The sequence below is a fragment of the Epinephelus fuscoguttatus genome, linkage group LG8, assembly GCF_011397635.1.
Source record: "Epinephelus fuscoguttatus linkage group LG8, E.fuscoguttatus.final_Chr_v1".
Taxonomy (NCBI): domain Eukaryota; kingdom Metazoa; phylum Chordata; class Actinopteri; order Perciformes; family Serranidae; genus Epinephelus; species Epinephelus fuscoguttatus.
Genome location: NC_064759.1, coordinates 20,332,522 through 20,358,290, shown reverse-complemented (window position 1 = coordinate 20,358,290; position 25,769 = coordinate 20,332,522). Strand labels below are relative to the sequence as shown.

At 40.2% G+C, this 25,769-nt stretch overlaps 1 protein-coding gene across 1 annotated transcript in view; it reads left to right on the top strand.

Annotated features, from left to right (window-relative positions):
• myom3 (myomesin 3) overlaps window positions 1-25,769 on the top strand; it is a 98,530-nt gene that overhangs the window by 65,777 nt on the left and 6,984 nt on the right. Inside the window, exons 18-28 of the mRNA XM_049584096.1 lie at window positions 2,423-2,610; window positions 8,495-8,621; window positions 11,465-11,646; window positions 11,901-12,015; window positions 12,269-12,425; window positions 14,090-14,196; window positions 14,549-14,593; window positions 14,693-14,829; window positions 20,413-20,557; window positions 23,988-24,047; window positions 24,623-24,690. Coding sequence (XP_049440053.1) covers window positions 2,423-2,610; window positions 8,495-8,621; window positions 11,465-11,646; window positions 11,901-12,015; window positions 12,269-12,425; window positions 14,090-14,196; window positions 14,549-14,593; window positions 14,693-14,829; window positions 20,413-20,557; window positions 23,988-24,047; window positions 24,623-24,690 — 1,331 coding nt within the window. The remainder of the gene's footprint in view (window positions 1-2,422; window positions 2,611-8,494; window positions 8,622-11,464; window positions 11,647-11,900; window positions 12,016-12,268; window positions 12,426-14,089; window positions 14,197-14,548; window positions 14,594-14,692; window positions 14,830-20,412; window positions 20,558-23,987; window positions 24,048-24,622; window positions 24,691-25,769) is intronic.

Here is a 25,769-nt window from a genome sequence, read left to right as displayed (position 1 = left end):
TGCATTCCAAAGTGTTCTCCACTTAGAGGTGGTGAAATTTTAATGTTTTGTGCTCAGTTCAATTCAATTCAATTTTATTTATAAAGCCCAGTATCACAAATCACAATTTGCCTCAGAGGGCTTTACAGCATACGAAAACCCTCTGTCCTTGGACCCTCACAGCGGATAAGGAAAAACTCCTCAAGAAACCCTTTAACAGGGGGAAAAAAATGGTAGAAACCTCAGAAAAAGTAACTGAGGAGGGATCCCTCTTCCAGGGCAGACAGACGCGCAGTAGATGTCGTACAGAACAGATCAACATAATAAATATACGATAATCTGTATGACAAAATGGTGTATAAAGTGAGACAAAAAGAGATGCAGGGCAAACAGTAATGACAATAGCTACAATGACAATGTAATAATAATGTAATAATAATAACAGTAATTTTGGTAGCATATGTTGTAAGTATATACCGATATATGATAGTATATGAATATTACAATAATAATCATGTGTGTATAATAACAGTACAAGTATGACTAATAATAACAGCAGCAGTAGGACGCATCAGGCAGGACCACAGCAGCAGCGTAACCACGACACATGATCCAGGCATAGCCGCGATACGAGGGAACCTGTGAGACAGTGGAGCACAAAGGCTCTGAAGAAGAAGTTAGTTAGTGACATGCAGTAAAGCTGAGTTTGTGACATGCAGTAATAGGACATGACTGTTAGCAAATGAAGAACCAACTTTTCAGAATCTGAGAGCGAGAGAAGGAGAGAAGAGGCTCAGTGTATTATAGGAGGTCCCCCGGCAGACTAGGCCTGTGTCAGCCTAACTAGGGGCTGGTCCAAAACAAGCCTGAGCCAGCCCTAACTATAAGCTTAAATAGGAAATCAAATCAAAAAGGAATGTCTTAAGTCTGCTCTTAAATGTGAAGACGGTGTCTGCCTCCCAGACCGAAACAGAAAGATGGTTTCACAAAAGAGGAGCCTGATAGCTGAAGGCTCTGGCTCCTGTTCTACTGTAAATGTCTTGCCTTTTATTTTAGTTTCTGTTGGCTTTGCTGACAAATAGCCGGCTAGCAGCACTAACATGCGGAATCGTGCCAACTGCCCAACCTCCAGTTTCCACTCGTTAGTCGCTAGCCTTGGCTGCTCTGCATGTTACATCACCTGGGTGGGAGCTAGCTAGCGGCACTGCTAATTCAGAGATTACTTCCATAGATTTTAATATTAACTAGAAACCGGATGTTTAGATGGCACCTATTCATTTCAGTAGTGTCTCTCCCGCTGGCTCCGCCTGCAAGTTTGCGCTGGGCTCAGAGACTTTACATTATGATGGCATCACATATTTTTAAATCATTTTTCTCAGCCATGGATCAAAATTCATAATAGAAAGGGTCATAACGACCTCGTTTGCAGTTCTAGGTGTCTTGTCAACACTTCTATGGACGTCTTTTTTACAATGGTAAATTTTTTCACTGCAATACTACAAGTTGCCACTAAAAAAAACTGACAGCAAGGCTGAACTGTATTCCTGGAGGCCTGATGGTGAAAGATGATATTTTGTGGCAGCCAATCAACGCATTGCACTGGCAGAAGGGCTTAAATTAGTGTGTCCACCTGGGTGTGTTCCATCACTGCTGATAAAAGCCAATCAGAGCTGGAATTTATAAATACCCTGAATACTGCAGAGTCATTTGTCTTGAGAGTGAATGCCAATTGTAACCTTTCCCATTAAATACAAAAGCCAGATGTTAGCGGGTATTAGTGAGTTTTGTCTGGTGGGAAAGAGGCTATAAAAAACCTTTAAGTTGGACAAGGAAGAAAAGTATGCTCGGGGAAGAACATCTTATAATGTGCGAAAACACTTTTTAATACAGCTGGAGTCATATTCTTCTTTTAGATTGTGCTCCTTCCAAATGTCAGTCTCCTTATGTTTTTCTGTGTAGCCGTCACCTGATGACTGTACATCAAATGAATGCTTCCTGTTATTGTGGCTGGTTTATAGCCATGTGGAGACGTACCTGTTGAAGAGCCACTGATCCTTCTTACTTCCTGCGTTGCAGCCTCAGATAATGTGCTCTGCAGTCTGCGGCACGTTACAATGATGACTCATTTTGCTTGCCACTCACTCACCAGAATATTCTCACATCTACTCTGCCACTCAGCCATTACCTGAGGATAAATGGCTGCAGCCCAATTCTTTGTGAGGAATACATTTTTATCAAACAGTATATGAGCTGAATATTTCTTCCTCTCTCATTCAGGAATGCTCAGTATGAGGCTATGAATTTGCAGCTCCAGATTGGCGTTGAAGTCGGCTCAGGAGTTATTGGCGTTTCTCGGTCTATTTAGCAAGAACGGTTGCCTGCTGAGATTTTTCTCCTCTATCACCTATATTTTTTCTGTTTTAATTCCTTCTGGTTGCTCCAGCTGTTCCCTCTGCTCCTTCTGCCATCGCCCTGTTGCTGTGCACTGAATCAGAGATGGTGTTGGGCTGGAGGGCCCCTGCCAGAAATGGGGGAGACCCTGTGCGTGGATACTACCTGGACCAGAGGGAAAAGGACATGACAACGTGGAGAGAGGTCAACGCCAAGCCTGTCAAAGAGAGGCAGTATAAGGTCAGTAAACCTGCAGCGTGATGCAATTATGGCATGGTGTGATGCTAGCGGTATGTTCACAGGTCAGTGAGTCGCTCCTAAGCCCTGAGGAAAAGCGCTGAGCTTTGAAGCCAATTTTCTGTAGCCTGTATTTGTCATTCAAAAAGGCAAATCTGAAGACTGACAGGTAGTTAGCCAGTTAGCACATTAACAACACAACCCAATGTTAAAAATAAAAATGAAAACTACCGTGCACTACTGAACATTAACACAAACAATTACAAACTGTTACTGCTAAAGAGCTCAATGACTAGATGCATAATCTTACTTAGAATAACAAGTTTGTTTCAATCTCACTCCCTTTTGATTTTGGTCTTTTGTTTACTTTCCTCATTTTCATTTCTCATCTTGTGCTGTGAGCTGAACTGCCAGTCAGAGTGATTTCATTCTTCGACAGGCTCAATTGTCTCTGACGGTAATTCAGTAGGTTGAATTAGCTGAAATAAAAGCCAGACACAGATGACCTGACATTGACTGACAAAACTGAATAAAATAAAATAAAATAAAATAAAATAAATTCTTTGCAATAAAATCCAAAAAGCAAGACATGCTTTTCTACAGCTCTTTGTTGAGTAGTAGACATTAGCATTTTGCTTATAGCACCTGCTGTGCCTAAGTACAGCCTCACACAACTGCTAGCATGGCTCCAGACTCTTGTTTCTGGTGCAGACTTTTTTTCTTTACATCATATGCATGAAGCAGTGTGGACAGAGGTTTTGCATAATGCACATGTGAACTTGCAGTATCCATAATGTACAACAATGTATTTTCTGTTCACTGACACATGTATAAGAACAAAGAATTCTTTTTTTTCAACTTTTAATGAGAACAGGGCAAAAAGAGTCAATAAAAAGTCCCTCAGTAAGCACAACGAAGAGATTTCTAGCACCAATAAGGGCTTTACTTTCAATAAGTTACCTCTCCATTTAGCAGTGGCCTCAAAACAATGGAAATATTGGCTAAAGCTCCCTCATCCACATTGACTGTGTCACTAGGCAACAAGCAGTGTCCATGGAGACCTGGAGGAAAGTTAAATCTTTAACCTGTCTCAGGGAGATTACAGGTGCTCCGTAATTAGACATTGTGCGAGTGCGTTATATGTGAGTGGTTGTTTTTAGCTCCCCAGAGAAACAAAGACAAAGCCAATAAGAAAGAAAATGACTGTGTACGAAGATTAGCCTGCTAAGTTGTGAGGTGCGGAGTCTTGGGGATTGAAGACCCTTTTCTCAGAAGGAACCCTCTGATGAGAACATGCAGCTCCACCTTTTGGGGTAAATGAGCAATTTCAACAACCTCACGTCCTCAAAAAGTCCATTCTCCTCTTTTCATATTACCTGCTGTATGATGTTATTTAAATTAGGCCTCTGAATCCCTGTAGGTAAAGTAAAATAAACTGAAAATTGTTTTTTTGTATCCTTTTTTTTAACGGATTGGAGCAGAAAATGTTGTGAAATTTAGCATGACTTAAACTGTGAGGATGTCACCAGTTCTGCCTCATCAGAACAAAAACAGATGATAACCTTTTGTGTTTTTCTCTCATTGGATTGAAATTCCATCACACACTATCTGAAAATATGCAGATAATTTATCCCAGTTAAAGTATCAAGACAACAATATAAAAATGCTACACTACAAGCCAAAGTTTTCCATTTAAAATTCTACTTAACACTCAGAAATAGAGTTCACAATAACAAAATGACTGCGATATCTACAGAAAATTTGAAAATATGGTATATAATGAGAATGCTATCAGTCAAATTCATCTTTAATTTTGTTTATTGTGCATTTTGTCTCTGTTGTGGCATATGAAAAGTGTTATATCATAGGCGACTAGACTTGCTTGAGATGTTTCACCTCTCATCCAAGGGGCTTCTTCAGTTCTAACGGAGTGATGCAGAGTTGCAGGTTTAAACCCTTTATGGGTGTGGACCCTAACAGAGTCGTTGAGGTCACATGTGAGTTGTTCACCCATCCGTCATGTGTGTTGTTAGAGTTATGTGGGTCCAGGTGTGAATGGATATTAAGTCGTCTGGGGAGGGATTCCAAGACTTCATTGTAGGTGGGTGATAAGTGGTGTCGTAGGCCACCTCCGCTGTTTAACAATGGTCGTTCCAATTTGACGTAGATGGCTTCTTTCACGCCTCTTTCAAACCATCTGTCTTTGAAAGACATATCAAGACACCACTTATCACCCACCTACAGTGCAGTGTTTGGATCCCTCCCCAGACGACTTCACACCCACTCACAACTGGACCCTCCTAAACCTAAGGACACACATGATGGCCAGGTGGGTCAGCAACTCACATGTGACCTCTGTAAGGGTTCACACACACACACACACACACACACACACACACACACACACACACACACACACAGAGTTTAAAGCCTGTATCTCTGTACCTCTGTTAGAACTGAAGAAGTCCAGTTGCTTACTGGAATTTCTCAATTGTGGGATCAATAAAGGTCTATCTTATCTTATAACACTTAAGATTACCATGACCATGGATGACTGAGAATCTTCAACAACATACACTAAAAATACGAGTGTTGGGAGGTGAAGAGAGTCTTTTAATCATAGCTGCACACAATTGTACAAAAGAGCAATTTCATATATTTAAATATCAGTTATCGTCAATGCTGATATCTCACAGCACCCATATATCAAAAATAAAAATACTACAGAAAAAAATTATCCTTTGAGTGATATGACACGATATATCACATTATTAGATTGCTAGTACTAGCTATTAAAGTAGATTTGTGTGGTTATTGTCAATATAAGGGTCGACCCCCTCTGAAGACTCACAAAGTTAGTTTTCATGAGATCATTTATCAGGAATGAAAATAGAAAAAACAAAGATCTGCTTAGCAAATTCATATCCACTTCTCTGACTTTTGTCTACAATCTTTTTTTTTTGTGGTGAAACTGGATCATTTTCCCTCTTTGAGCCTCGATCAAAGAAGAAGATTTCATGAGAAATATCTCTTCAGTGAAACATGACAACAGGCTCAGCTACAGGTCAAACATGTTTTAATGTAATGCATTTCATTTTATAAGCTTATCATAACTATTCTAATGTAAAATCCTAACCTGTAATGTGAATAGTAACTATAGCTGTCAGATAAATGTAGCAGAGGAAATGTTGTAGAGTAGAAGTAAAAGATGCATTCAAGGGACATACTCAAGTGAAGTCATAATTGTACTTAAGAATTGCACTTATGTCACTTAGTTATTCCCCCATCACTGCTAAAAGTAATTATAAATGGAGTATTAGGATTGCTTAACTGTAAGCAGGTTTGTCATAACTAAATCTGCTGATGTTTCCCACCCCAAACAAAGGCTGACTTCCCACCGGTGGATAAATGTCAGTGAAATTATTCAAATGCAGCCTGTTTGCCATCTAGTGGATGAAAGCTGTACTTTTATTTTGACAGACAACCTTTGCATTTCTCTGGGTAGACTGTATATCGATCTGATAAGAAGGTTGCCGTTCTATCTAAATGTGGTTAGAGCAGGATCTATAGATAATGAAGAGGGTGGTAGGTGGGGGGAAATTGGTTTTTAGATAGCGCTTGCTATTGCTGTGAAATAAGCTCCCTCTGGTTGTGTCAATTAGTTGCCAGGAGAGAGGCGAGAGCAGCAGCACAAGTTCACAACTGTTCACGGAGGCGATAAGGGCCTTAAAATCTAAGTGGCTGTGAATAGGAAGATCAATGAACAGATCAATGAGGCTGAATCCCTTCTCTTCCCAAAGCCAAAGTGTCTCGGGGGCTCAGCAAAAAAATGCTGTGGCAGCAGCAGCAGAGCTAATACCTTATAAAATGCCTGCTTGAGTCTGGTGTGACTGTACGCCCAGGGAACTTTTGCTTCTGTATGACATCTGATTTGTGTTTTCCTTAACAACAGCTAGAATAACAGTGTGTGATTTACATGAATGAGCTAAGTTTTAAGGCTGCATACATGTTTAAACAGTGCTTCAAAAAAGTAAAAAAAAAAAAAAAAAAAGAAAGAAAGAAAGAAAATACATTTAAGAGAAGTAAGTAAGTATGTTGTTTATACAATAAAATTCAGAGATCACTGATAACAGATGGGCTTTATTACACTGCAGTAATCAGAATAAATACAAATGAGATATTCCCTCTGGCCTCCTCTGCCAGGCTTTTCAGTTAACAAAGTTACAGGGACAGTTCAACCCATAATCAAACAAACATATTTTCCCTCTTACCTGTAGTGCTACTTATCAGTCTGGATTGTTTTGGTGTGAGTTACCGAGTGTTGGACATATCAGCTGTAGAAATGCCAGCCTTTTCTCTAATATAATGAAACGAGATGGCATTCAGCTTGTGGTGCCTAAAGCACAAAGAAAAATACATGTGAAGACCGACATACAGACCGTGTTGTGAGCAGTTTCGTATAGAACGTAATTTCTTTCTACAGAACTACACTTTCTGACCGTATCACCACACAGAAGGAAGCATGCATCGCCCTTCCATGAGCCTATGTGGAAAGCCTGGGACAGAGAGAGCAAACCCCCCTGCCCCTCCATGCGCCGACATGGAAAGCATAACTAAAAACATGCAGATATTTGTCATTTCAAAAGTTTAACTACTGGATACAGGATGTCCATTTATGGTGCATACACAAGATTTAGGGGAACACAGAAACTTCCCTTTGTCAGCAGCTGAATGTGAAAACAGTGAAGGTCAAACATCCAAGTGAAATAGCCATAAGTAAAAGATATGTTTGACTTTACTGAGACTTTAAAGGGGCTCTAAGCAAAATTTAGCAGCATGAGTTGTTATGGTTCTCAACACTGAGGTGGCTGTTGCATCGTCCTTCCACGCCCCTATGTGGAAAGCCTTACGCTAGAGAGAGCAAACCTCCCTGCCCTTCCATGCGCCTACATGGAAAGCCGGAGAGTAGCAGCAAAGACCCCCCGCGAACAGAACAGAGCAGCATCGATGACAAACAGAAATGACATTGATAATACAGACACAGCATGAAAAGGAGGAGCTGGGGTGGAGGCAGGTTGCAAAGCGGCTTGCAGAGGAAGCAGCAACAGTAGGCAGGCCAGAGCAGTTTAAAAAGGGGGGCCCTGAATGAGATGTGATCTATCAGCTGACTCCCTTCCATCAATCAGCTGCTCCATCAGTTGACTGGTCTGCTTGACATCAGCTCATGTAGCTGGGATGTGAGCTGAGGTTGACATCGTGTCCTGCCTGAACTAATGCTATGCTCAATTTCATGTAGCACTAACGAGCTAGCTAAGCCACTGAGACAGCCAAGGAGGACACCATTAACATTTAATGAGTCTTTCGTCCTTGAATAGGTGCACACCTCCTTCTGCGCGATAATATGGTTGGTAAGAGGAAAAATATGTAATTCTATTTTGGGGTGAACTGTCTCTTTAAACACATCAAAATTAAACAACGGTGTTTGATCATCTGTACCTTTGGGATTTGTCAAACCATTTAATGGAAAATTGGCAGTCATCAGTCACACTTTCACTCCTAAACACTTTGGATTCTGCCACCTCAGTGGCCAAAGAAAAAAAAGCAGTTCTCAACTGTACAACTGTGAGCTGTGAGATGTAATGTATGATCCAGGAGCACAGTTTTTTTTTTTTGTTTTTTTGTTTTTTTTTTAATATTCACACATGTCCCTAACTTTGGTTTGGACAAGATATTTTCAAGCCATTTGTCTTCTTTGAATAGAGTACAATGTAAATGTACATACTGTAATCTGCACCTGTTTGCCTTCAGCTTGACTCTGAGAACAGTAAAACCTTCTTAATCATCTTAGTGAATCAACCTTTCTATGTCTATGTATATATTTTCACAGGTTTGCAACCTGACAAGTGGACACTTTTACGAATTCCGTGTGATTGCTGCCAACATGGCCGGCGTCGGGAAGCCCTCTGAGCCCAGTGAAGCTTTCCTGTGTGAGAAGTGGACGATGCCAGAGCCAGGTGAGTTGGAAATGTTGATTCCCTTTCAAATCTTTCAGAAACTATACTGAAAATGCTTCTCTGCACACCGAAAAGTGTGACAGGTGCATCAGAGGGAATACAACTGAAAACACTCCAGCACACTGTTTTGCTCACTGCTGGTATGATTATATAAGTGTCATCTCCAAACATGTGTTAAGACACATAAAAATGAGTCACTTTGAATCATAACTTGTGTCCTTTAAGGTTTTTCCAAAACAAAAAAATGAAATTTTCCTGGTTAGAAAATGGCATTAACCCCTTTGCCTCATTAATTAAAAACATGCAAATATTTGTCATTTCAAAAGTTTACCTTCTGGATACAAGATGTCTACTCATGGTATGTACATGAGATTTGGGGGAGCAAAGAAACTTTCCTTTGTCAGCAGATGGATCTGAAAACAGTGAAGATCAAACATCCAACTGAAACAGCGATAAGTAAGAGGTGGCTGAGCTAGTGGCTAGCAGCTAACAGTGCTAACTTCATAAGGGGGGAACCAAAGGGTGGGTGCTACGCTTCTGCAACAACTCCATCCCAGTATCAGCAGCAACAGTCATATGAGCATAGTGCAGAGCTGCTGGTTAGCAGGTAAGCTAGCCAGTGAGATACACACATGTACAAAGATGCACATGCGGCTGGCTTAGGTTACCACAACAAATCATGGAAAAGTTCAGACTATGACACACAGAGGTAGCATGACTTCATTATCTGCTCAGGACGCCATTATTCCACTATATCTTTACACAGGAAATGGTGGTTTGCTGCTGTATTAATGCTCTGAATGTTGCATGCAGAACCTTTAACATTAGAATTAATCATTTCTAAATTAAGTTACCTCAGAGCATTGAGAATTGAAGCCTCCACTATCACCACCCTGACCTGCAGTTTCTTCTTGAGGCTGTTAGTTCACAAAGTGTGAGTTAACTGACCCTGGCCTGGAAAGGAAGGAAAGATGGATACAATGGCCATCCATCACCTGGATGACCCATTACTACTCACTAACATTTTCTTTTCATTAAAAATTACACCATTAAAAGAGCATACGGTCATCTCACAACAAAATAGATCAGGTCAAAACGGAGCAACTGAATAAAAACGGGATATTTGCATATTATGCCATTAAATTGCAGAATGGAGGCAGAGGTCAGCGGTGAAGTGCGTAACACAGCTGTGAAATAAAAGATAAAATGATGGGCTCGGGTTAGAGGTAGTTTGTGGAATTCATTATGTGTTGCATATGTATGACTTGTCCTTTACTACTGCCCTGGGTGGTGGCTAATCTGTCTATGCTGCTGAAGTGTCCTTGTGCAAGACACTGGATCCATTATCACCTGTCACCCTGTGTGTAGGTGCTCTGAAAGGTGGTGAACAAAAACAGATTTAAGTCAGGGCAGTTTTATTTATATTGTACCATTTCACAAATCACAATTTGTCTCAGGGAGATTTACAATCTGTACAGCATACGACACCTCCTCCTATCCTTCACAACCCTCACTTCAGATAAGGAAAAACTCCCCAAGAAGACCTATAATGGGGAAAAATGGAGGAAACCTCAGGAGGAGTAACTGAGGAGGGATCCCTCTGCCAGGATGGACAGACAGCCAATAGAGTGATCCAAGTGAGACTTGGATTTTACAGCAGTTGTGTAAGAGTTTGTAAACTTGTTTAACAGTGGACCCCTATAAATTCCTCAAGAATTTTCTCAGTTTTTGGGTTCTTTGTTCACCCTGAAGGTATGTGATAAGAACAGTTTTCCTCCCAAATTCAATGTGAACATTGGGTGAATAACTGATATACAAATGGTTGTTTGGAGGGAGAAGTATTCCTTTAATCTAGCACTTAAGAAATAATGAATAAATTGGTAATGGTCTTTTCCCAATTAATGGCAGTATAGCAAAAACATTGAAATATAAAAAATAAAAATTCTACACTGATCTGTGTTGTATTGTTCATACAGTAACAATACATAAAATCATGTTTAGTTTTCTTGATAGAAATTCTAATGAGGAATTTTGTCCTTCACTGTCTTATCTTTGATGTTTTATTCAAGTATCTTTATAGGAGAATAATAACTGTAAATAAAAATATACATTACATTACATGATAAGAAATACATTAGGAAGACAAAGAGGTTTTTATCAGCTCATCTCTTCTCTTATTTGGACTGTGGTGGCTGGACAGTAAAAAGACTATGTTTAGAGAGATTTTAACCTGAAACAATAAAAGTGGAGAAGCACAAATAGGATTTTGAAAAGTGAGGGGGCCATGCAACCCCTATCCCCCAGTGGAAATCTTCTACACACTTGCATTGTTATTACAAACACACACACTCACAGACTTGCCCACAAAGTCACTCCTGTATGTTGAGCAGACAGCAGTTCTGGCCCGGCTTCTATCAGCTTCTTGTGACATTAATATTGAAAATGGAGAGAGGCTCTCTCACACACGCCACTTTTAAAGCCCAGCTCATTAATCTTGGCAAATGGGCTTTCCTCTGTGCCGTTAATAATTTAAAAGTGACCGAAAATCATTAAGCAAATTAACTACCAAGTGCCGGCATTGAGTCAGTGGGGGTAGATTAAGGAAAGTCACTGTACTCATTTTGACGCTACTGTTTTTCTGATTTGTTTTTGTTGTGACTTCCCATTGTGACAAAAATGACCAGTTTGGTTGGTTTTGATATTTTTCTTTTAGGTCATTTCAGTGTGAGCTTTCAGTTTCTTGTCCACACAAACACTTTGTTCCTCTGCACTCGAAGCTCCCCTGCACAAAAGCATTGACCCTGATACACAGCTTGTCTGTGACCCTTGGTCCTTTCTTTCAGGCTGTCCCTATGATGTGGAGGTCAGGGAGGTGAGAGACGACTCCCTGGTGCTGCTGTGGGCTGCTCCGCTGTACGAAGGACGGAGCCCTGTCACTGGCTATTTCCTGGAAGTCAGCCAGGGTGACCAGTCTGACGATTGGACTACTTTGAATGAAAAGCCGATTTCTGACACACATTACAAGGTAAGTGAAGCTGTGAAAATGTTTAAAAGCTTCACTTCAGCATAACAGAAACTAAATGTACACTCATGCATTTGTTTTTTTAAATCATGCTTTATAATTTATCAATTACCTGATAAAGTATAATTGTATTTGATAGTGTAAATGCCAGTAAATTATTATTACCCTGCTTCAGTGTTTCATTCCTTTGTGATACTATGGTTGATGAATTATGACAATGATGTGTAAATATTTGATGTGTTTCTGATGACACCCAGGTGTCAGGTCTTCAGACGGGTCAGACCTACCGTTTCCGTGCGTTGGCTGTCAATGAGGCTGGAGTGGGCTCTGCTTCTCTGCCCACTGAGCCGGTCACAGTTCAGACAAAACCAGGTCAGCCATCACTGCTCCAGAAACACAAATATTGTAATTAAAAAATCACCTCCACAGCTTTTTGGAGCGGCAGGACCTGAGATACAATACATAATAGTCGGAAAAGCATTGACACACTCCAAACTGTATAGTAATTATCAGTTTCCTTCTTTAACTGAGTAGATATACGCTTATTTCTTGCTGAGAGTAAACATAATTGCTGATGATGTCTGCAGCACACTGCAGCCACACTAACCAACCCTCTCATCCTTAGGCACCAAAGACATTGAGATTGGAGTGGATGATGATGGTTTCATATTCCTGAGCTACGAGACCGATAAGACGGACGATGATAGCAAGTTCCTGTGGAGCAAAGACTACACAGAGCCCATTGACCCTGAGAGAGCTCAGGCAGAAATTAAAGAGAACGCGTAAGGGTTGTTCATGTGCAACACTGTATGTAGGAAACCTGTGGCTGTCTACATGAACAAGAGGTGATATTTAGAAAGGCTCAGTCCTCTTTATCGCTCAGCATCTCTGTGCTTTTCACACTAATTTTTCCTCTTACCTGTAGTGCTGTTTATCAGTCTAGATTGTTTTGGTGTGAGTTGCAGAGTGTTCAAGATATCTGCTGTAGAGATGTCCGCCTTCCCTCAAATATAATGAAACTAGACAGCGCTCAGCTTGTGGAGCTCAAAGCACCTAAAAAAATTAGGGCTGTCAAGTGGTTAAAAAAAATTATCTACTTAATTACATGGTCTGTGATTAATTAATCTAAAGTAATCGCATACATCAAAGCTGCTGGATTTTGGACACAATTGTCCCCTACCACCGAAACTGGTCTGCAGTCCATTGTCATCCCTTTGGCAAGGGAATTAGTTCGTCCATCTAGGCATGTTTTAAATGTTCCATTCATGGGGCCAAGCAGCACTGTCTCGTCTGCCTTCATCATGTGACAAAGCCTTCAATAATGCACTGGGTCAAAGGGCACCACAGAATGTGATTCATCAGCTTTGATTTTTTTTTTTAAACGTTATTGTTTCTGTGATTAATTAATCAAAATTAATTTGACAGCCCTTAAAAAATACATTTGAAAAACTCAACCGCAGTGTCTCTTTCCAGTAATCATGACTTGGTTACTCAGAACTTGTTGTGAGCAGTTTCATAGGAACTATTGTCTTTTCTACATCCACCACTGTATCACCGCACAAAAGGAAGCGTGCATCTACTAATGACAATATGTGCATTGCATCCTCCTCAGCTGAGCTATAACATTAGCTAGCTCATGGTGCAAGGTGAGCTAGCAGTAGGTGCACGCTTTCTTCTGCCTGGTGATACTGTTGGCGGGTGTAGTTAGGTAGAATGAAAATAGTTCCCATATGAAACTGCTCACAACAAGGTCTATGAATTATCTTAAATAACTGGCTCATGATATCTGGAAAGAGACATTGCTGTTGAGTTTTTCACCCATCTACTTCCATTATATTTGAGAAAAGGCAGACATCTCTATGGATGATATCTCCAACACTCAGCAACTCGCACCTAAACACGCTAGACTGATAAATAACACTACAGGTAAGAGGAAAAATATGTTGGGGCGAACTGTCCCTTTGGTGCTGTCTTTGGTTTGTTCAGCAGTGACCCAATAAATGCAGTTTACCCTGCAGCTTTAATTTCAATGTAACCAGGGCCATGGGATAGAATATCATATGCAGTATTACTTTTGTTATGTGTTTAAGTAACAGGATTTTAATAGAGATTATATTAACGTAAGATGTGTTTTTTGGAGTATTTCTCACTGGAATTCCTACTAAAGGCCTGTCTCTTTTAATTATCCCTTCCTTTAGCTTTAGGGAAGCCTGCATGCCAGCTCTCACACTCATTGATATCATTTAAAACAGTAATTTAATTTTAAGTTCAGCTGGCTGTAAGGCACTGGGATAACACTGTTGGGACAGAAAGTACTGTGAGTCCTGATGGCTGACAGCACAAAACAGCACCTACATCACCCACTGCTGCAGGATGGATAGATAAACAAGAAGCCCAAGGTGCTCTCTACTAGATGGATCTGTCTGTTTTTCAATTTGTCCATCAGGTCAGTCCTCACCTTCACAGACCCCACTGAGGAGGATCTGGGTCTCTACACGGTGGAGATGAGCGACGACCCGGAGCTGTCGTCCAGCTACGACTTCACCGCTGAAGGTAAACTAAAAGAGAGTAGAGGGTGAGGAGACTGTCTTGTCTTATTCACAACTTCATATCGGGCACAGGAGCACAGTTCAACATCTGTTGTCTCCTGTTATCGAAAAAGCTGACGGCAGCAGGACTTTTAATTTTAAGGGTTATCAAGCTTTTCTCTCAAGCAAATAATTATGCCTCTCACAACCACTTCCACAAGGTCACTCGTCCAACTAAGCATTTATTCTCAATCAACTTTCAGCTTAAAAGGAGAAACGTGCATGCCATTGTTCTTTGACAATATGTCGGTATTAAGAAATGTAGGTCCTGTTCAAAGTTTAATTAACCTTCTGCTACTTGTTTTACTTCTTCGTAGACCTTGAAAGACTCAAAGAACTCAGCTGGCAAGTCAGAAATCCATGTATGTACCAAAGACATTGTGCTGTATTATGGAAAAAAAACTGACATTTAGGAGAAATTACACATGTCCTGAAATGCCCTCTGTTTGTTTGTTTGGCAGTGATCGCTCTGAAGTCAGGCTGGCAGGTGGAGGTTTCAGAGAAAGGTGAAGTACGTCTCTGGCTGCAGACTGAGAGTCTGAGTGATGCTGCTGAGCTCCGTCTCATCTTCAATGACCACGAAATCTCCAGCACTCCGGTAAGGACTGCTGCACAGGTCATCCTGCAACACTGCAGCTCAGAAAGTACGAGCATGTCACTAACCTTGTCAGGGTTAGAGGGTTTTATATCCACACTTCTTAAAAAACGTCTGTATTGTGAGGTAAGGTATTACTGTAGTTAGATAAGAGTCCTTTAACCTTGTCAACCTGACTTCATGGTTGCCAGTTCTGGACATTTAATAGACTGTAGAAGGAGACATTTGCAGGGCCCATTTTAACCCACCAAACCATATGCAAATAATTTCGCCCCTGCATGGTGGTGAAGTGCGTGCGAAATGCTATACTACATTTTCACAGTCATTTAGCTTAGCACACCATTGGGTTGGCTCGCATTAACAGAGATTTGTAAATTATGCAATTTCTACTTATATGAGGGGATTAATCTGTTTTAAACTGCAAGTAAACAAGGGCAATGACAGTTAGAAACATTTTCCCATTCTCTTTCTTTAGCTGCTTGTTGGCACACTGCTGACATTGATATTGCTGTTTCTTTGCAATAAATGCAACAATACCTTGTAAAATCAATTCTGTTTAGCAGCCATGATTATACTGTGAAAGATGAAGAAATATATGGAAAAGGTTTTAGAAATAAGGGTATTAATTTCCATTACAAATTACAGTCAAAATAAACTATAAACGGAGAGATCACAATAGATTCATGAATACATTTATGTTATAATGATAATTTACAGTTGTATTCAGTTGTATTGGATTCATCACTTAAAAATATACTTTACAAGAAAATTTAAATTGACCTATTGATGGCGGATTTTCAGAAATTTTCTGTTTTTCTTCATTGTAAGCTAACATAAGGACTAGCTTGCGTAACTGATGTTAACGTTTTAAGCTAACATAAGGACTAGCTTGCGTAACTTAGGGTGACCATAGTTTGATTTCCAAAAAAGAGGACATTCGGCCGGCCATGACATAGCCTATTTAAATGATACTCGCAGAGTTTACTCAAAGATGCCTTATCATTTTAATATATTTAAAATGTATGGATAGAAAATTCAGTTATATTACAAAATAATATCTCTCAAAGACAGAAATTCAGATAGGCCTCTATTGGGGACACATACACACACTAGAGTGTGGCGATCCAAGCCTGACGGTACCCGACCGGTCGGGCGGGTTTGGTCAAAAATGTAGCTATAAATTGTATTCGGGCTCGGGTCGGATTTGGTCAGCTTTCAGTGAAAATGTAGTGTAAAAATAAATAAAATCCTATTGTCTGTCCTGTTTATTGCTTGGGCACTGTTATTTACGTGACAACACCTGAACATAACACACACAGACACACGCTGGCTGTTTGTTTCTACCTCTCCCCTCGCTGGAAGTCTCGGACCTCCAGCCGCCCGCCTCCGCCTTGATTAAACGCTGAAAATAAAATAAAAGAGGGAGACAGGTTTTTCCTATTTTATCTTATTTTGTTTTATGTCTCCCTCTCCTCTCGCTAGAAGCGTCGGACCTCCCGCCTCCCGCTCTCAAACACCCACGGCCCGCGCCCGTCCCGTTAAATACCCTGTAACTGTAACAACTGTGTGACACACAACTGTTATCACCAGTTTATAACCCCCCCCCCCCGGACGGGACGTGAAAAGTGGACATGTCCGAGCAAAAGAAGACGTTTGGTCAGCCTAGCGTAACTGATGTTAGCATTCTAAGCTAACGTAAGGACTAGCTTGCTGAACTGATGTTAACTTTCTAAGCCAACGTAAAGACTAGCTCGCTTAACTGATTAACATTCTAAGCTAACATAAGGACTAGCTTACTGAACTGATGTTAACGTTCTGAGCTAATGTAAGGACTAGCTTGCTTAGCTGCAACATGTGCACTAGTTTAGTGTTTATTCTTGTAATTTTTTGTGGATAATTACCTGCCAGTATCACTAGGAAATCTATCAAAAGGCCAGCTCTGGACTACTACTCTGATAATTTTGGCAGATAATTGTGGAACACTGCTTGTGTTTATTCATGACTGACATAACTGATGATTTATGCTTTTACTCTGATATTAATCAACGCAGAATCCTGTCCAAAATGGTGACCACGCTATGTAAAGAATGTGTTGCCTGTTGCTATTTTAACTTCTTTGACATGGAGGTGGCTGAGCCGTCGGCTAGCCATTAACAGTGTTAAGTCCATAAGCAGCATTAAACAACAGCAACAGTACTGCCAGAGCTAACGCTGTTAACCAAGGGGGAACTAGAGGGTGTGTGCACTACACATATCAGTGCTAACCACTGTATGAGCAGAGTACAAAGCGGCGGCGTAACACTGAACTAGCCAGTGAGATAGACACATGCACTAACATGGACGCATGGCCGGATCAGCTTATCACAACAAACCACAGAGCAGCTCAGACAAAGGAGTGTGACTTCATTCTCTGCTTAGGACACCATCACTCCACTATGTCGTGGTTTGCTGCTACAATAATACTCTGAATGTCACATAAACCTTTAAAGAAACATTTCACATTGCAGGGATCAATGAGTTGATAGTGGTTCGACCAAAGGGACACTTCCCCTTAAAGCTCTCATTTGGTTTCCTTTAAATATCAGCTTGAGGCCTAAGGAGGTAAAACTCTCCAACATATGTGCAAAGAAAAACATTGATTGAGATTGGAGAATAATACAAAACATATTTGCGTCACAGAACTTATTTTCTCCTCTTTCCTACCTGATAAATTATCTCATGACTTGTTAGATTTATCTTGTGACTAAACTATCTGACCTTGTATAAAAAGCCTAGATCAGCTACAACAGCTAAAAAGCTGCTTGGATCTGAATACTTTTCCCACCACTGGTTATCACGGCTTCCATGTTGACAGGAAAGGATGTGTGTAAGATACAGCGCTCACTGCTGATTGGTTAGAGCAAACCCAAACAAAATACCTCCCCTCCCTGGCGGAAATCTGCTAACATAAACACACTGTCAAGCTGAAGGAATGAAGTGAAACCAAACAACAGTTCAGTCTGATTATCAGGCTAAAAACTTTCCATTCATAAAATTCACAATATCAAATCAAATATTTTAAGTAAGTGACAAAAACGCGGCTTTAAAGTTTCTCGATCTAATGTTGAAAGAGTAGGAAACAGCACAGATGTCATGCAACTCTACAAGGCTTATGTAACACTGTGTAGGCGCATACAGCTGCGAATATGACAAGTCACTATGACTCGAAAACAGCAATTAGTGTTTTAATAAACATCCTGAAAGGCAGCAAAGATGCTGCCAACAAGAGATGAAGAGCAGGTGTTCAAGGCAGCAGAAAGGTCTGGGAGCTGAGATAATTTCACAAAGTCTGGGAGACAGGAGGATCAACTGAGCTTAAGGTGGAGCGCGCACATCTGGTGAATGTGTCAGTTTTGGTTGGATGCCAAAGAAAAGTAAAGGTAGAATGAAGAGACAGTTTGGACAGCTTTCTTCATTTCTTAGGGCAATAAATCATCAGTATCATCAGTATGTCATTGGGTAACAGTGGGTCTGTAGCAGTTGCTGAAATGGCTCTTTGAAACTACTGTGTACATGTAAGGCTTGATATGTAGAATATATTTAGACATGATAGACATATGTCCCCTCTGTTAGTGTATTTCATATGGCATTCTTTTGCACAAATCATTTGCATACTTACAAGAGCACTGAAAGCACTTAAAGGAGCAATGTGCACTCGCCAGCCACTTTATTAGGTACACCTTGCTAGTAACGAGTTGGACCCCTTTTGCTTTCAGAACTGCCTTAATTCTTGGCGACACAGATTCAACAAGGTGCTGGAAACATTCCTCAGAGATTTTGGTCCATATTGACATGATAGCATCACGCAGTTGCTGCAGATTTGTCGGCTGCACATCCATGATGACAGTCTTCCGTTCCACCACATCCCAAAGGTGCTCTATTGGATTGAGATCTGGTGACTGTGGAGGCCATTGGAGTACAGTGAACTCATCGTCATGTTCAAGAAACCAGTTTGAGATGATTTGAGCTTTGTGACAGGGTGTGCTATACACTGAGGTCATAAAGGGATGGACACAGTCAGCAACAATACTCAGGTAGGCTGTGGTGTTTAAAGGATGCTCAGTTGGTACTAAGGGGCCCAAGAAAATATCTCCCACCCACCATTACACCACCAGCAGCCTGAACCGTTGATACAAGGCAGGATGGATCCATGCTTTCATGTTGTTTGCATCAAATTCTGACCCTACCATCTGAATGTCGCAGCAGAAATCGAGACTATCAGACCAGGCAACGTCTTACCAATCTTCTATTTTCCAATTTTGGTGAGCCCGTGCAAACTGTAGCCTCAATTTCCTGTTCTTAGCTGACATTAGTGGCACCTGGTGTGGTCTTCTGCTGCTGTAGCCCACCTGCTTCAAGGTTGGACGTGTTGTTGGTTCAGAGATGGTCTTCTGCAGAACTTTGTTGTAACAAGTGGTTATTTGAGTTACTGTTGCCTTTCTATCATCTTGAACCAGTCTGGCCATTCTCCTCTGACCTCGAAAACACAATTATTATTATTTCCAGGTGTTCAAACACTAAATAAAACATACATAGTACATTATATTCTATTTATGTCAATATAACCCCCAAAATCCTACACACTGGACATGTAATATGTGTTCACATATCTTAAAAATGACCTCCAAATTCTTTTTTTTTTTCAGTGAAAGCAATGCTATTTGCAACAAACAGTAACAAAATTGTCCTTCTTACCCTGTTATTGACAAAATAATTTAGGCCTAATGCTACAGCAGGAAATGGATATGAAAAATAGCAACATGATGAATTTCACTCACTATTCTAAAGTGCATTTGGACCTCAGATGACCTAAAACAAAACAGTATAATCATCAAGGAACACTAACTGAATGTGAACAACCCTCCTCAGCACCAATATGTGTTGTGACACCAAGTTAAAAATAATCAACGCTGCCGTCAAGGTTATTGAACCGTGCACTGATGTGTCCACAGAGGGTGAAAGCAAACACAACACAGTATATTTATTGTGCTTTCACGACTCTGTCAGATACATTTTTGTGTGTCTATGTTTTGCCCAGCTGCTTTATATTCAGGAGCTTTCATTCATCGCTTCTATTTCATTTTCATTTATTCCATTATTTCCCAATATCAGGGCTCCATCTGAACAGTACTGATTACACGTTATTTCTAAATGATCACAGCTGAGGTTTGTGAATTCAAAAGCCATTTAGCTGATTAGGGCCCTCAGGCTTGCCATACATCACAAATCACATCCAGCGCTGAGGCCTATCAACATGCAAGGCATACACTTATCTCGATGAACATATAAGTCATAAAAATGAGCTTGAAGGCTACTCACTGTTTGTTTGTGTTTCTGTGTGTGAAGTATTTTGTCTTCAGAGTGTATTTTGTCATTTCAGACCCTTTTCATGCTCTGATTCACACTATATTCTTTCTGTATAACTACCCATCTACACCGTAGATTGCACACGCCGTGTCTACCTGCCATCTGGGCTCATCTGTCTGCACATGAACTCATGTGTACTGCACTGTATGTGTGTGGCAATGCTTGTTTGCTCTTCTGCAGCACCGTAAGATCAACTTTGACAGGGCCAAAGGTCTGGTGGAGATACTGTTTGACCAGCTCACTCCAGAGGACGAGGGCTCGTACACGGCTCAGCTGAAGGACGGCCGCGCCAAGAACCAGTGCACTTTGGTCTTTGTGGATGACAGTAAGTTGTTCACTCAGTTGACACTAAGTTGTCATGTACAAACTGTACCTCAATGAAAGATGCACTGGAGGAATATAACAAAGTACATTTACTCGAGTACTGAGGTAGTTGTACTTTACTTGAGTATTTCAATTTTATGCTACTCTAAACTTCTACCCCACTACATTTGGGAGGCAAATGTACTCTATTACATGCACTGGACAACTTTAGTTACTAGTTACATTCCTGGTTCAGAGAGGTACTCCAGCCGCTTCCCACAATCCAAAGACATGTAGTCTGGCAATAGAAAGTCTGGTGACCTGTCCAGGATGTACCCCGCCTCTCGCCCAAGGTGAGCTAGGATGGGCCCTTTTTCCAACAGGATAAGCAGTTACAGAAAAAGAATTAATGAATACCCAGTTGTATATACGGTAGTTAGAATTAGTCCCACTTTTACCAGCTGCAACATTAAAGTGATGAACACAATGATGCATCAATAGCCACCTTGATTTTACTCCCAATTTGTCAAATACAGCAGCTTGGTCGATGGCCTTCTACATCAGATACAGAGGCACAGAGGCTCCCTTTGGCAGCAGTATGAGACACACTAGGCAGGGGCATTTTTTGATACTCCAAGCAACTACTATAAAGTAGTAGTATAAACAGTGAGATAGTCCACATAGGGTGGGTGGGTGGGTGGCAGTGGAGGTGGATGGGTCAAACAAACTCTGGACTTTAACCCGGGAGACTGCTATTTGTGTCCCATATGAAACCAAAAGGGTTTTTTTTCCTCTTTCTTTTTATTAGATTTTTCAAATAAAGCACAGACATATATAAACAAATAAAGCCAACCAACATAAACAACACCTATACATAAAGACAGACAAGACAGAGGGGTATAGTAAAGAATATCCATACCAAAAAAAAAAACACCCTGAAAGAACAAACGCTGCAGTACATTACAACTAAGAATGAATAAGCTAATGAGTTTTCAAAAAAGAGACTGTACAACAAAGTGGTATTGACATCAACAGATGGAGCAATCAGTTTCTGCTCTCCATGGATAAGCAAGTCAGAGTTTCTGGAGGAAAGAGTGTAATGGTTCCCAAAATTGCCAGAACTTGTCTGATTTATTATTGAGATCATAAGTCAATTTCTCAGGGGGAAGCACAGCTGATATCTGTGATAACAATATGTCAACCATGGGGACCTGTGGAGCAGACCATCACAGCAAGATGCACGTTTTAGCCAAATATAAAAGAACTGTCAACAAAGATTTGAGATCCTTATCAAAGAATTTTTTTCAAAATGTGATGCAACAAGTAGAACAAAGAAGTTAATGAGAGCTGTTAACCCGTAACCCCCAAACGTTATTTTAATAACAACGTAGTGTGCTACTATGTGAGACATGTGACGTTACATTAGTAACAAATATACTGATTTAAAGCCAAACCGTGATGTTTTTTTTAAACCTAACCTTTTGCTTTTGTTGCCAAAACCAAAGGAAGGAAACCTAAAACAAATATGTTTACCCAAAACTGTCCAAAACTGATGATGAAACAGGGAAATGAGAGTGTCATAGTTGGACATGTAGGGCCACTGACGAAGAGCTGATGTTTGACAAGTTGGGAATAATATGTATGTATGTATGTGTGTATGTATGTATGTATGTATGAGCCATTCTGCCCTAATTATTACTTTTATTTTTGGTACTTTAAGGATTTTTAGATGCTAATACTTTTGTAATTTTTTTAATGCAGGATTTTTACTTCTAACAGCGTTTTTTTATAGTGATTACTACATTTACTTAAGTAAAAGATCTGAGTACTTCCTCCACCACTGAAAAGACGAGCACAAATGTAGAGGAGCAAAAGAGCAGACCAGTCATTAATGTAAATGTAACATTGCACTACCTCAATTTATACTGACACAGTGATAAAATGTTATCGTTACTTCCTGAAAGTGATGTAACTTCCCTTTAAACTGGGTGTTTGGTTCAGACTCAGGCTGTAGTTGCCACTGAGGTCATGTCCTCTGTCCTTTTTCTGTGAATTTTTTGGGTTCCGTAGCAACTTTAGGAACTATCCTATTATTATTATTATTAAATTGTAATTACTTACATTCATTCATCTTCTAACCGCTTCATCCTCTTGAGGGTCGCGGGGGGGCTGGAGCCTATCCCAGCTGACATCGGGTGAGAGGCAGGGTACACCCTGGACAGGTCGCCAGACTATCGCAGGGCTGACACAGAGAGACAGACAACCATTCACGCTCACGTAATTACTTACAATGGATAAATAAATCAAAATTTCCCCACCACATTTTTATTCCTGGCTGAGTAGAGAGGACTTTGAATGTTTAGGTCTTCATGTCGGGAAATAAAATGAACCAAAAAAAGACTATTATCTGTTTTTTAAAACCAAAGATATGACCCTTTGAGACACATAAACGGGATTCATTATTTTAGGAAAATATGAAGAAAGTTTGTGGGGGTTTTTATATTAAATAGATAAATAAATGATGGAACATCCAATATCTGGTGAAACTAGTTTCTAAAAAATACAATTTGCAATGCAAATGCTTTGGTGTACAACTGTGGCTTTTTTTTTTTTTAAAAAAAAAAAAAAAAAAAAGCTTACTTACTTAGATGAAGCAGCTCATTTGCATTTTCTCCCTGGAATTCCCGAGCTACTTTCATCAGAGGACAACCTTGATTACTGTAAACTGTGGCGGTTGTTTGGTGTCTCCAAATGCAATAACTTCAGTGTGTGTCTTTCATTTTTAAACTGATCTGCTCCTGTTCTGGGTATTTTTTGGACTAAAGATGAGTAAAAACAGAAAATGATTAGCCTGAGTCAGGTCAGGACTAATAATGTTGCAATTACATGTAATGCATCTTAATCACTCGACCACCAGGACCCACAAGAACCAGATAATTCTTAATTATAAATCAAAGCGATATCAGTTATGGGGCTAGATTAAGTTTTTGGGATAAGAAAGGTGGAGTCACAAGAGTTCAAAATGTGTGATGGTATTATTGTTTGCAGTTTTCATTAACATTCACATGTCCTGCAAGAGATCACATTTCAGGAAGTCTGTATTCATGATGCAGATTTTTCTGGATGGCAGATATCCAACTTTTTTAATTGCCTCCTTCTTTCAAGAACAATTAAGGGAGCTGATTTGTGCCACAATGACTTCAGCAGAGAAAATATTTTATACAGCAATGGCCTGTTCATAATTCATTTGATTATTTCTCTATCTGTTTCTACAATGGATTGTTTAATTCTACTATTGATTTTTGGCCACTGTCACTCAAAAATTCCTCGCCCATACATACACCCTTCCTAAAATGTGAATAAGAACTTTTTGGAGTAACACCTCATCATCACGTCTCCCCATACGACCTGTGTGATTCTGTGTTTTTGCACTCTGTTTCTATCTCTGTCAGAGTTTCGTCAGACGATGGCCCAGGCTGCTAAAAACCGACGTGACCATCAGAGAAAGTCTGGTAAGAAGTCTCCAAACATACTGTATAGTAAATACAATTACATTCAGTAGTTGCAACAGCTTTTTGACGACCTGTGTGTAGTGACACAGCTGACAAACCTCTCTAACTAAACAGTCACATAGAGAAAGAACAGGAGCTTCCTGTGCTACTGAACTCTGTGTTTTTATCACCTGAGCTCTCAGATGCGATAAGGAGAAACTATACAACTCTTTTGTGTGTAGAGGCCAATGTCCCGGTGTCCCCTTGCGCAAACAGACTATCTCACATCATGTCTACTACTCAAAGTCCACGTGAGACTCAGAGGCCACATACCACATTTTGTATATTTCCTGCAGACTAACTCAATAATAAATAATACAAAAATTGTTTACCACTTGGTGTTGTTAGTCCCACCAGTCTTTTCCCAGGCAGCTGTCACTGTCAGTTCTCTGTTTTATCACACAGCCATAACTTGCAGTAATTGCCACAAACTGCCATATTATGATGCATTAGTGTCTCAGTGGTTACTCCAAATAAATTACCGTCTGATGGTTGTTGTTTCTAAAGGGATAATCATGTGTTCTGTTTTTTCCAAGGACCGTATTTCGAGGAATACTTGTCATGGAGTGTAAATGAGGATTGTGAAGTGATTATAAAGTGCAAGGTACTTTTACATTTTACAGAAGAAATTTGCTACATGCAACAAGAGAACTAACCTAACATCATATTTAGATCATTTAGATTTCATGTTTAATTATTACTTATGAAATTACTTCTTTTACAGGTGTAAATTTGTGTTCCTAAATTAATTTGGAGCCACAACAATGTTATCCTTTTAGTATTACAAATGAAAGGAGTAGCTCAACATTTTGGGTTACTTGGGTGAAGTTGTTTAAGCACAGTAACAGTTTTTGTACAAGTCAAACAAACAAGATGTAACATGTTAATAAGTGAACTTTAGAGGTGATGGTAGGCAGATTTTGTTGGCACTGGACCAGTCTCATGTAGCCAGCGCTGCGTCAGTGCTAGAGAAAGTTCTGGAAGCATGCATTATCATTCTCCTGTAGGGGAAGAAGTGTTGTGGCTTGTTTGTGTTATTTTAAACCAATCATCATCGTCGTCACTAAGCCCAGGATGTAGTGACCGTGCTCTTGCAAAATAGTGGTGGGTGGGGGGCTAGTTTTGGTGAAACATTTGCATGTAAGGAGGTGAGTACTGTCATTAAAATGGCTAATTCTTTGCGAAAGAAAAAAACAGACATGTTGACTGTGTGATTAAACCAACAACAACAAAAAAAAAAACAGTTGATAATTGGTACGCTAAAGGTGAAGCCTGACTGTACTTTAGCTCGGCTCTGGGGGAGCTCACTGGACCTGTTAAAACCACAGACAGTTTGTTAATTGTAAATGGCTCTTGCAGAACATTATTACAAGATATCAGAGAACCTTGTGTGAAGTGGTAGTAAAGTCAGTCACTGCGACAAGCCGATGTAAGAGTAAAAACGTGTGGCAAATCAACTCCAACCGGCCGTGTTACAAAGCGGATCAACATCAGGCGTTAGAGTCCTGCAAGATGGAGTCTGGGCTTTTCTGAAGTGCGTTAACAAGTTGAGTTATTTGATGTAGACCTTTACAGCAATTTATTGAAAGAGCAAAGCAGCCATACCTTATAGCAAAATCCAAATGTTCCTGCCAATGGCAGGTTTATAGCCACAGTCTACATCTGCTGAGTCAGACTACCTTT